Below are 13,665 nucleotides of genomic sequence, written 5' to 3' on the forward strand. Positions count from 1 at the left end.
ATTTTCTACCTTCTTGATACTTAGTTTCGTTAAATTATAGTAAATGAAAGCTATGTACCACATTCTCAGTTGGCCCGACATGGCCAAGCGTGTTAAGGAGTGCGACTCATAATCTGAGGGTCGCGGGTTCGCATCCCTGTCGCGCCAAACATGCTCACCCTTTCAGCCGTGGGGGCGTTATAATGTGACAGTCAACCCCACTACTCGTTGGTAAAAAGAGTAGCCCAAGAGTTGGCGGTGGGCGGTGATGACTAGCTGCCTTCCTTCTAGTTTTACACTGCTAAATTAGGAACGGCTAGCACAGATAGCCCTTGAGTAGCTTTGTGCGAAATTCAAAAAACAAACAAACATTCTCAGTACCTGGTTTGCTTAAATTATATTTAATGAAACTTATGTTCTACATTCTCAGTACCTGGTTGTGTTAAATTATATTCAATGAAACCTATGTCAATCATTCTTAGTACCTGGTTTGTTTAAGTTATATTAAATGAAACCTATGTCTTAAATTCTCAGTACCTGGTTTGGTTGAATTATATTAAATGAAACCTGTGTACTACATTCTCAGTACCTGATTCGGTTAAATTATAGTATATTAAACCTATGTCCTACATTGTCAGTAACTAGTTTTGTTAAATTATATGAAATCAATCCTATGTCCTACATTCTCAGTACCTGGTTTCTTTAATTATATTAAATGAAATCTATGTACTACTTTTCAGTATCTGATTTGGTTAAATTAGAGTAAATGAAACGTATGTACTACATTCTCATTAACCTGGTTTTATTAAATTATATTAAATGAAACCATGTACCACATTTTCAGTACTTAGTTTGGTTAAATTATGTTAAATTAAACCTGTTTACTACATTCTCAGTACTTGGTTTCTTTAAATTATATTAAATGAAACCTATGTACTACATTCTGATCACCTTTTTTGGTTAAGTTATGCTAAATTTTTAGGCAAGCAAGCAGAAACGGGAAAACTGGCAACAGGCACTGACCAGTGATCGTCAACGGGCGATGTGGCATTTAGGGTACTTTAGGGCAGCTGAGGATATGTAAAACCTATGCCAAGATTTTGATGTGAGGGAAACGTGAGAACCCCGACAAAACCCATTTTCATTCACTGGGCTTACTAAGAGAGAGACTGTGTGTGTTTTCTTTTTATATTAAACGTATAATAGACTATCTGATATGTCTGCTGATAGAATCGAAATCTTGATTTTAGCGTTGTAAATTTTGTAGACTTCCTACTGTTCCACTTATGGCGTAGAATAATATTTTTAATGTTTGTTTGTTTGTTTGTTTGTTTTTTGGAATTTCGCACAAAGCAACTCGAGGGCTATCTGTGCTAGCCGTCCCTAATTTAGCAGTGTAAGACTAGAGGGAAGGCAGCTAGTCATCACCACCCACCGCCAACTCTTGGGCTACTCTTTTACCAACGAATAGTGGGATTGACCGTCACATTATAACGCCCCCACGGCTGGGAGGGCGAGCATGTTTTGGCGCGACTCGGACGCGAACCCGCGACCCTCAGATTACGAAGCGCACGCCTTAACGCGCTAGGCCATGCCAGGCCTATATTTTTAATGTGTATGTGTTTTAGTTTTAAAGTATGTAACAGATTTGCCGTTATTCATTTATTTTAACGCCTACGTTTGTTTCAGTTTGATGCATGTGACGTATATTATTTGATGCGTATGGTGCAAATCCCACCTGTTTTCGAAATTTGTAGAATATTTTCAAAAAGAAGAACATACAATGTGAAAACACTGGCGTATCTTGGAAAATTGTTGAACATTCGAGAATCTTGCCTTGAAGTATACAAGCCGACGCACCGAAAGACAGTAATTGTTAATGGCCAGCTACAGATAGTGTACTATAAGCTTCGGAAGCTATAAATGTGGCTAACGCTTATGAGAGTGTGACCACGAACTTTTTAGATTTTGAACATTGCAAAGCGTTTAACTTCAGTGAATTACTTTTCGACGTTAGTAAGCTAAAATTAAACTGACGCGAAAGTCTTTTAGGTTTATGAGTCCAGCAGGTTCCAGGGAAGCCTACGAGACAACCAAGGACGCTCAGAAACTGTGATTTTTCTTCAGCTTCGCACGCGATTTTTAAATTATTCAGCAAGTAGGAGGCTTGGAAGCTGGTCTTGGAGGTTAGATATAATTCGAGTGATTGAGTGAAATGTATATTTAGCTATGTGTTGTGGTGGGCTTGGAAATACCCGTCTGGCTGGAATATCTCAGAAGTGTCGGGAAAAGCCATTTGTAAATATTAGCATGACCATGAGACGTGAGCAGGGAGATGAGGGATGCAGCCATCGTCAGATAGGCGGAAAGGTAGAAAGGTATAGACTTGAAAAGAAAATAAAGGCAGAACAAGCCTCTAGGTTAAAACAGAGAAACGGTCCTTCTCATGGCCTAGAATCAATTGTGTTTCCACGAAGACATTAAATGTTTTCGTCGGTAAAAAGTCAGCTTGTAAACGGTTTGACGCCAGCCAAGCTAGCAAATTAAGCGAGTTGTAACGGTATCAACTCAAAATTAATTATCTCGTCATTGACCTAGATCGTTGATAAAATATTCAATTCTAGACCAGGTAGAAGATTCAGTATAGTTTTTATGTTTGTAAAACTCTTGTATGTAAAGAAATATTTATAAACTGTATTGCTGTTTGTATTATAAAATATAATCCGTGATGACGAGAAAACCCACTAGTAGAGAAAATTATATATATACTGCTTTCTCTACTCATACCAGCCGTTTATTACATATATAATTATAAAATATGTTTGTGTTAGGAAAGAAAAGTACGTGTATGAGTCTTCTTGACAAATTTCATAAATTTAATACATATCGACATTAACATTAAATAAAAAATAAAATTTCCAGTTATTTGAAATAGTAATACGTAATGTACGTAACATAATAAATTGAAGAATTGTCCAAAATAGATTATAATATGTAACAAGCAATAAATATTTTATGATGTTTCATTCTTCAAACATAAGTTCCGACTTGTAACATTCATAACATTGTCCTGAGGAACTTAAATATCGTGTGCTGTAGATGTATATGGTTCGTGTTGTTTCATATGTTTCAAGCAGATGACCTGTGAATGAGTCGAGTTATTCAGTGTCATAGTTTGCTTACTTAGATTTTTTAATTTGCTGGTCGTTCCCCGGTGGAAAGGCGTTTTAAGGGGTTCCATTCACCTCCATGAACGCAGCAGATAGCCCAGTTTGGCTTTGCTATAAGAAGACACAAACACCCAGCCGATTTGTTCTTCGGTCTTGATGTATTTCTTAACATTCTAATGTTTTACCATACATAAAATTCAACCAGTATTAAGTTATTATTAGAATGGAGACCTTCGTTTTCAAAACGATTTCCTGAAAAATGTGTTAAATTTTTTCCAGCTTGGAAATTTTCCATTAGTCGGTTAATGACTGTACACTATTTCATTTTTAGAACTCAACCCTAAGCTTGCGCATCTTTCAATATAAAATATTTGCTCTGTTCTCTTAGGAAAGACTTAAGAAAAGTACTCGGCAGAAGTTTCGAGAAGAAGCAGAAATGTTAAAAGGGCTTCAACACCCTAATATTGTACGTTTCTATGACTACTGGGAAGTCAGTTTACTGAGGTGGAAATACATAGTCCTTATTACAGAACTGATGACTTCTGGGACTCTTAAAACGTAAGTACTGACTAGAAAGTACCTTATCAGTTATATTTTTACTGAGGTGAAAATACATAGTCCTTATCACAGAACTGATGACTTCTGTAACCTTAAAACGTAAGTACTGACTAGAGAGTACCTTATCAGTTATATTTTTACTGAAGTCAAAATACGCAGTCCTTATCACAGAACTGATGACTATTGTAACTTTAAAATGTAAGTACTGATTAGAAAGTACCTTATCAGTTATATTTTTAATGAGGTGGAAATACATAGTCCTTATCACAGAACTGATGACTTCTGTAACCTTAAAATGTAAGTACTGACTAGAAAGTACCTTATCAGTTATTTTTTTACTGAGGTGGAAATACACAGTCCTTATCACAAAACTGATGACTCCTATAACTTTAAAACGTAAGTACTGACTAGAAAGTACCTTGTCAGTAACACTTTTACTGAGGTGGAAATACACAGTCCTTATCAATACATACTTGTTTTGTGTTCAAAAGATTTCTCTGAGTATATGGTTTAGGGTAACTTAACATACAACTGGTGACTTTTGAAACTTACAACAGAGTAAGTTTTACCACTGGTAGTTTCTTTGGTTACTCTCCTATTTTAGAGTGTCGTTTTCAGAATAGTAAAACAAATTCTTATAATAGGCGTTGTTTTTCTGATAGTAATTTTTATTCAGAAATATTGAAATCTAAACTGCACCACATAATGAAAAATTATGCACGATTCGTGGAAAGCATGAAATTTGGTAGGTAGATAGGGTAATATTATCAATTCTGTAAATAAACCCATCTGCATTTCATCAAAGGAAATAAGCAAGCTTCTAGTTTGCTTGTTTTTGCTATAAAACCGTGAAAAAACATCAGACAAATAGTTTCAGTTAAATTTAGTCTCAGGAAACTCCAGATTGTCACGAAGACTAAAAAAATGCAAGCAATTATGTGTATAAAAGTGTCAGCTTTGGATAAAAGTTTGAACTTGTGTTTAAGACAAACATGCTATAAACAAGCACTTTTAGATATAGAACAAATTTAATTGAATGCACAATGGGTTTTAAGAATGTTTCTAAAATGTAATCAAATATGCTGATAACAACGTTTACTTTCAGTGAAAATGTTCAAGTTATGTATAATAAAATGAATATCAATAACGGTATTTTAAAGTAAAATGTCACCTAAATTTAGTACAAAAATGACCACCAGTCTTTAAATATGTCAACGACACTTTCCATATAAAATTATTTAAGAATATATTACTTTTTTAATTCTTTCGTGCGCAATCTCGCATTTCATTATTAATACATTTGTACGTTTTGCTACACTCGAATTTAACACTGTCAAACCCAAACATTTCAACTTTCCATGTTCCTTATCTAGAATTTATGAAATACTTTCCAAATTTAATAGTGTGAACTAAAACACTAACAGTGAATGATAAACAGCATCTGTAACATTGTAACACGTGCACCGAGTTTTGACAGTAAACCATCTACAAATTTTCACACCTGATCGTCTGTCTTAAGTGTAGTACCTAAATGATGTGTACTCGATGAGTCATCACAAAAAAAATCCTTCTTGCGAAGTGATAAAAGTTAACTCTATCCGGCACGCCATCTTCTGATTCTTTTTCTGTCCTTTTTATTGCCAGTTCTTTTAAATCTTAATGTTTTTAAACTTTGTCCCACATTTGTTTTTCCACTTTGCTTTATGTAACTTTGACATTCACTGGAAGTCTTTGCTTTCTTCTAGTCTTTCAAAATTGAGGAAGACAGCGAACAACCTAGAGATCTTTACTTATATATGTTATTGACGAGATTTTTATAGAGACCGTTACTTGTATATGTTATTGATAAAATTTTCATAGAGACCGTTACTTATATATGAGACCGAGCCCTTACTTATATATGTTATTGACGAGATTTTTATAGAGACTGTTACTTGTATATGTTATTGATAAAATTTTCATAGAGACCGTTACTTATATATGTTATTGACGAGATTCTCAAAGAGCCCTTTACTTATATATGTTATTGACGAGATTTTCATAGCGACCGTTACTTATATATGTTATTTACAAAATGTTCTTACCTCATTTCTAAATATCACCTCAAGGAAACAGCAAAGTTTTGTCGTTTTTTCTTTATTCGAATTCCTCAAATTATGAGTTTCGATACCGGTGCTAGAGAGAGAACATATAGCCTATTGTGTAGCTTTGTGTATAACAACAAACAATTGTTATACAAAATGTAAATAATATTCTCTAGCTAATTCTTCTATAGGAGTTAGCAGTGTCTCAGATCTAACGATCGTCGTTAAAGAGATTTCTGTAGTCACTTTAACAATACTTCGAAATAACACACTATTGTTAGATAACTCAACGTCTGTATTACTGATTTTATCACTTGTTGTGTTAAATCAGTTGTCAAGGTTCTTGTGAAGACACGAAGGTCAATTGAACAGAAATAACTATACTTGTGTTCAATACAATAGTGTTATGTATTGTACGACGCTGCCATGTAGTATACAACATAGAAACCATAAAAAGAAAGTATCAACGTGTTTTAGTTATATCAACAATATGAATTTTAAATATTTTAAAGTATATAATATATATTTTATATGGCATACGTAAAAAACCTGACAACTGACAATTATTTGAAAGAAAACATGTTAAATTGTGGTAGAGAAAGGCCAGACTGAACGTAAGTTTCTTGTGAGATATGATTGAACACGTCCGATATATTAATATTACACAATAACTAGGGTATTTTTGAACTTCTAATGAACATTTAGAGAAAATAAGTGACCATTTATGAGTTTATACAATCATTTTAATTTTAAACGAACAGATATTTAATGTAATTAATCCTATCCCGCGAGTGTGGTGGTCACCTTGAATTTGACAGCCATACTAGATGAATTGTAGACAGGTCTGTATCTAAAAATTCTTATTAAACATTTCACTAATATTTGGCGAAGCATCGTGCTTGTAAACTAGTGTGCACAATTTTCTCAGTAGCTGTAACATATTAATGAACTAATAATTTTATATACACAGTACTTAATTTGCAGTATTCTTCCAGTTACACATAACATTCCATTTCAGCATATTTAAAAAAATTAACTATTTTCTATTGAAGTAAAACTCATAACATTATTTTTAACTTACTGCGTATATCACTATGTTCTTACATTTATCTAAAAAGTTAGCTTTTATTAAGAAAATATAATAGAACTGTCTTATTTAATTTTTAAAGAATTTTTTTTCTATTTTAAAGTATCTACCTTTAAATTTATAGTTGTTTATTTCATACCCTTTCATTCAGCAGGTTGGACTCTGCTTTGTTGTTGTTTTTTCCTTCAGTTACCTTCGTAGGTTTAGAAAGATCAACTTGAAGGTTCTGAAGTCGTGGTGTCGACAAATTCTGAAGGGTTTGAGCTTTCTTCACTCACGGTCTCCTTCAATCATTCATCGAGACATCAAGTGTGATAACATATTCATAACTGGTCCTACTGGTTCTGTGAAAATTGGAGACTTAGGTTTAGCAACTCTAAAAAATGCATCTTTTGCAAAAACTGTTATAGGTGAGACTAGTCTAGAACTTTCATATAAGCATGTAATATACAAAGTAACTATGTTGTTATTGCATTATTCTTTGTAAAACAGTTTCTGGTTCAGCAGGCAGTTAGTCAATACTTTTCCTATAAGAATGTAACATTACTCTTATAATATTCCAAGTAAAACCGTTTCCCTCAGAGCAATCATTTAGGCCCGAAGTTCGAACCACACCCTATAATGATTTTTCCACGTGCAGCAGAGAGACAATTCTAATGTCAGTAATTAAACAAGTACAAAAATATCATCTGTTTACAAAAACAATAAAAAAATACAGTCACAAAACAAGGGTTCGTTTAGTGATGTATGTGGTAAACTGTTAAGGGTAAGATGAAGGTTATAGCTTAAACTAAGGCTTATAATATGAAAACTCTAAAGAAGTTCAAACAAAATGATCTTTTTCTTACCTAACAAAAGAAATGAATTCCTCAAAGTTTATATCAGTACAAGTTACTGTAAAAGAAACTCACAGAATTTAGTTAAATCCAAAAGCTTCCGAAAAAAAAAATACAATTTATCAAAGTTAGGAAAGTTAAGCATGTTAATTATATAGCTTAACATAAAACAAGTTAGGTAAAAATAAAGTACGTCAATCGTGAGCTAACCCACATTTTGTGTCCACAAAATAAAGAAATTAAAGTGTTATTTTGAGCCAGTATTTCCAAAATGAGAACCCTGAAAAATATAATAACTTTGAAAACAATTACATTTTAACTAGAAGGGTCATAGGTACATAAACATCTCTATATTACAGTACAAGATACAAAAATAAGAGGATTATAAAATATCAAACTAAATAAAAAGTGTCTGATCAAAACTTGTAAATAAACAACTCATTCACCAAAATCAAAAACAACGTTTTTAATTTTTTGATAGATTGTTTAGACAGAGTATTCATGACGAAACTTTGTAGAATGTACGGCAACTGCCTGTTGTGGGGACACAAGTGTAGAGAACGACGTTTCGAAAGTCTTTCGTCTTCACGTCGTCCTCTACACTTACTTCTCCATAATGATAGCAATGATAATGAATTGAAAAAAAAAGAACCAGTAGAAGAAAAGCTAATCTTTAAAATGGTTTACCACTAGATATAACGTTAAGAGATAAAAGCACATTTAAAAGTATATATTTCAAAAATCAAATATCTTACACATAACAATATTACAAGTCTTTAACCTAACACTACCTCTCCCCTCTCTCTCTCGCTCCCTAGTGGATCAGTCTACAGACTTATGATTCCTATAATTCGAGTATTTTTACCCGTGGTGGGCAGAGCACAGATAACCCATCGTATAACTTTGTGTTTAACAATAAACAAATCGCATGCCTATTTCTCTCGTCCTCGTGAATATAACTTCAGGTTTAAAGGTTTATATTGTCTTGGCGGATAACGAGAGTACACATCATATCACTAGGAAAGCTTCATGTATCAAAATCATTTGTTTAATACTTGATGTTCGTTAGTAGGTAGGCGAGATAAGGCTTAAAGCAAATGAGTCAAATAAATAAGAGACAAAATAGAAATAAAATTACACCTCACACAGCATAGTGTGTATTAGTTTCAAATTAGAATGCCAAAACTTACTAGTTCTTTCAGTTCTTTATGTATACTACAAATCAGATTCCAAACTTAATTCGTCAATAATTATAAATATTTTGAATATCTGGTGTTTTCATGAAAATAACATTGAAACTTAAGGACAGGCTATTATTTTCACAGGTACACCAGAGTTCATGGCCCCAGAAATGTACGAAGAGCATTACGACGAATCAGTTGACGTGTATGCTTTTGGAATGTGCATGTTGGAGATGGTCACCACGGAATATCCATACTCAGAATGTAGCGGCCCTGCCCAGATTTATAAGAGGGTAATAAGTGTAAGTAGATTCATCAATAATATGGTGAAAAGTCATCAAATACTGCATGTAAAACTCGTGCTAAGCCTACAAATAAGGAATGATAAACCTGGATAAAACAGTTAGCTTTTATTATTATTATAGATATATATTCAAAACTTTATTGTCTTTGTATATTAGAGAATTAATTGTAGTAATTGTTGAAGTATTGCTTTAAATTACCGTAGGAGTAAATACTTTTAAATTTCATTGTTTAAGAGTCAGACAACAGTATATTTTGTTATTAACAGGGTATCCCACCTCAAAGTTTTCACAAGGTGGAGAATCCGAACCTACGAGATATCATCAGAAACTGCACTCAACTGAAGAAAGAACACAGGTGGTAGAGAGTGTTCTGCCGTTATTGTTTGTTTTATTTCCTGGTTTTAGCCTAGCATGTGTATGGGTTACTGATAAGAAAAGTAATTGTTGATGGTCCCCGGTACCAAATTTTTTTTTTCAGTTTGATGCATCGGAATCTGAGAGCTCTAACATCCATGGTTAAACCTTCACAATCAATTTGTCAACATTTCCTTTGATGCACAATTATACATATGTATGTTTATTGCATATTTGCACAGAATGTTAAGCTTAGATTTATATGGAAACTTATGTTATTAAATACAAATATAGTATATTTGTTTTTTTTATATTAAGAAAAAGAGGATAAATGGATACCTTGTGTGAAAGAACTATTGGAAATTCATACAAAAACTCTAACAGACAAAAGAAAGTGGAGATAAAGAAACGAGTGTACAAATTTTGAACTCTTAACGTGTCTTGCACAGCGATAAGTTTGTTCAGTTAAATGGTGTCATAATTCTAGGTTAAACCACATTCAGAAACTGTGTTCAATACTGGGATCTTTACTTTACAATTATTGGGAAGGATTCGAAAGATAACACGTGGGATGGAAAGGTCATATGAGGGAGGACAGAAAATAATTAAAGAGGGTCTGATTGGGTGAGCAAATATGAAAATTCATCAAAATGACCTTTCTCAGGAATGATTAGAAAGCATGATTTAAATTTTATGTGAAATAAATACATTTTCTTGCAAACACTTTTCTAATGTTTATTTGCTTAAACTTCTAAAATTTCCATTTATATGCGGAAGAATTATAATTGGTTAATTCGGTTATATGTTGTTGTTCATGTACAACTGAAACTTTTAAAAATTAATTGGTTTGAGAATTAATGTTTGAGAAATGTGACAAAACTTTTGTTATTATCAGGTTTCTTCATCTAAAAACGTAACTGGTTGTGATCTCTGATTTTTTTTTTCTACAAAATTAATTAGAAATTTGACCGTGAATATTGTTCAAAATGGTTCGGAAAACCTCTGGGGAAATGTACAATTCCAGATAGTTTAGGGTTTCTTAAGCCAATAAAATAATCGTTGGACATTTTCATTCACATGATTGAGGTGTTTAAGATTGTTAATGGATTTGACAGTGTTGGGTATAATTTTTTATACTTAAATTAATGATAAGACTAGGGGTTGCAAATTTATATTTTGGTAGCATAAGGGTAATATTCAGTTCAGACAGTTTATTTTTTAAAAGGCTGGTTTGAGGGAAGACTCAGTAAATACTTGAATGATAAGGACTGACCTTGAGTGTTTTATTTTAATGTTTGTGGATAGGACAGATTTCTAGTCCTTACATGTGTATGCTCATTACTAGTGGCTTTATAGTTTGTGCATGCAAGGCAACTCCATTCATTTATGAAACTTCTATGGCTAGGTAAGACTGATAATTTAATTCGCTGTGGAGGTGAGAATATAAGATAAGTAAGATATTATTATTAATATTAATTATATTAGTTACCAATAATGAGTAATAATTTTAAGGAAAAGAAACAGAAGAATCAAGATATATAGGTGATAAAGAAATATTTGGTTGACAAGCAGGAATGCACAATAGAGCAGATAAGACATCAATGATCAAAGACCTATAAATGTAATAAGGAGAATAACATTACACAGATAATCCAGCTCTTTGATTCGTTAGTTGGATCAATAGTAATGTATTAGGTAAAAATATGGAGACGGAATAAAGAAATGGATCGAGAATTCAACTGGAGTGGGACAGTCTGGAATGGAGTAATGCTTGTTAACCTGAAGATAACCTAGGAAGGTCGAAGCGTTGTTCTCTGCTTGATTAGTAAACGTGTTAATACCTTTACCAGCCATTCTGAGGTACAATGGAGTTAAACTGAAGTAAAACAGTCTGGAATGGAGTAATGAGGATTGAAGCTATTAGAGTTTGTGGTTTTATTTTTAGAATGTTAGAAAAGTGAGTTCAACTCCATTCAATCACTAAAATTGATACTTAAAATAGAGAGAAATACACCAAATTATATATGACACTTAAAAACAGAAAGTCTGAATAAGATAGTAAAAGAACTATAATAAAAAGTAGAATAAATAATGGAGATAAAGATAGGCCAAATGTCCACGAAAACAATATGTTATAAATGTTGGATTAGATTAAGAACCTGAAGATTTAACATCAAATGGAGTTAAATAAACGTATAAAATCTAAGAAAAAAAAAGAAATGTAAAGCCATGAGTAGTAGAACAAACTGACTATTGACGGTGTCGTGTTAGGTACTAATATTGCTATATATGTACAATATGTGCGTTGCCTTACATTTTTTGTTTATAGCTTTAATGTGCTTTTCGTCTATTAGGATTTTATATTGATATGCATATCATAAATTTATCTTGTTTCTTTAATAAACACTTGGGTTATGTAGGCATCTCTTAAAACATGCCTATAAATTCATTATTTTGTTACAATAGTAACAGTCTGTTAGCTACTTGTAGGCCTACTGTGAAAGAACTTCTGCAGTTGGATTTTTTCCAAGAGGAACTTGGTGTAAAGGTTGAGTTTGTAAACCGAGAAAAAAGTTTGATTAGCGCCGAGTCGAAAGTGGAATTACGTCTTCAGGTATTGGATCCCAAGAAACGAAAAGACAAACACAGGGAAAATGAAGCAATCCAGTTTGAATTTGATGTTGAGTCTGATAACCCGGATGAAGTTGCTCAAGCAATGGTGTGTTGGTATATGATTTAGTATGTATAAATCTTCAAAGCTTACATTTCTCCTCTCTTTTTATATATATGCACTAGCTCAATGTCCATCACGTAATTCTATATAGTAGCTAAATTTTCTTCTAAAAACTTAATTGAAATAAATGTTTTATAAACATGCTTTCTAAACATTTATTATATTATTGTAACAATATATGTGTAAAGAATGTTTATCCTTTTCTATTTTTAACAAAAACTATTTTAGTGTATATTTGATCATCACCTGTACGGGGTCCTTGGTTAAATTTTGATTAATTTATATTTTGATGTTGTGTTTGATAAAACCTTATAGAATAAACCATGTATTACTGGTTCTCCAAGTAATATTCTTATCTAGCCAGATAGGCCCGGCATAGCCAAGCGCGTTAAGGCGTGCAACTCATAATCTGAGGGTCGCGGGTTCGCATCCCCGTCGCGCCAAACATGCTTGCCCTTTCAGCCGTGAGGGCGTTATAATGTAACGGTCAATCCCACTATTCGTTGGTAAAAGAGTAGCCCAAGAGTTGGCGGTGGGTGGTGATGACTAGCTGCCTTCCCTCTAGTCTTACACTGCTAAATTAGGGACGGCTAGCACAGATAGCCCTCGAGTAGCTTTGTGCGAAATTTCAAAACAAACAATCAACACAAACATAGCCAGATGTCTTACCTTACGATTTTTATGAATGTTGTGGTGAAGGTACAACTTTTGACCAAATTTTTAAAATTTTCTTATCAAGGTGAAAATTGTCAATAATAATAGTAATACATTGTAAGCCATCTATTGGGGTTTTTTTTTAACACAAATACTGTCACTTATGTTTATTATCTTATTAAATAAGTTGTGTCTCTCCAACCTGGCCTGGCATGGCCAAGCGCGTAAGGCGTGCGACTCGTAATCCGAGGTTCGCGGGTTCGCGCCCGCGTCGCGCTAAACATGCTCGCCCTCCCAACCGTGGGGGTGTATAATGTGACGGTCAATCCCACTATTCGTTGGTAAAAGAGTAGCCCAAGAGTTGGCGGTGGGTGGTGATGACTAGCTGCCTTCCCTCTAGTCTTACACTGCTAAATTAGGGACGGCTAGCACAGATAGCCCTCGAGTAGCTTTGTGCGAAATTCCCAAAACAAACAAGTCTCCAACTGTCTTCCATTTACGAAGAAGATTCCGGTGTTGTGCATAAAAAGCTGTGCTCGCAGATAAAGCTCAACATTCATGTTTGAAATCACGGTGGGACAGACATGAGTAATGTTGATGTCAAATTTTATTCCACAAGCAGATATTCTACACTAAATTGTTCGGAACTAATCACACTGTTATTTACATTTCAAAACGTGAAGTAATTTAAAGAATAAACAATTTACGTTTAGACCTACCGTG

General features: G+C 33.4%; 1 protein-coding gene across 20 annotated transcripts in view; it reads left to right on the plus strand.

Moving 5' to 3' along the window:
• The window catches only part of LOC143225405 (uncharacterized), a 106,271-nt gene that overhangs the window by 25,704 nt on the left and 66,902 nt on the right, over positions 1–13,665 (plus strand). For 15 of the 20 annotated variants that reach the window (XM_076454773.1, XM_076454762.1, XM_076454765.1 and 12 more), the window contains 5 exons: positions 3,538–3,707; positions 7,068–7,288; positions 9,040–9,197; positions 9,467–9,555; positions 12,027–12,273. In XM_076454773.1, coding sequence (XP_076310888.1) covers positions 3,538–3,707; positions 7,068–7,288; positions 9,040–9,197; positions 9,467–9,555; positions 12,027–12,273 — 885 coding nt within the window. The remainder of the gene's footprint in view (positions 1–3,537; positions 3,708–7,067; positions 7,289–9,039; positions 9,198–9,466; positions 9,556–12,026; positions 12,274–13,665) is intronic. The other 5 variants (XM_076454766.1, XM_076454768.1, XM_076454769.1 and 2 more) reach the window with 1 other exon arrangement.

The sequence above is a fragment of the Tachypleus tridentatus genome, chromosome 9 (assembly GCF_004210375.1).
Source record: "Tachypleus tridentatus isolate NWPU-2018 chromosome 9, ASM421037v1, whole genome shotgun sequence".
In the NCBI taxonomy this organism is placed as follows: domain Eukaryota; kingdom Metazoa; phylum Arthropoda; class Merostomata; order Xiphosura; family Limulidae; genus Tachypleus; species Tachypleus tridentatus.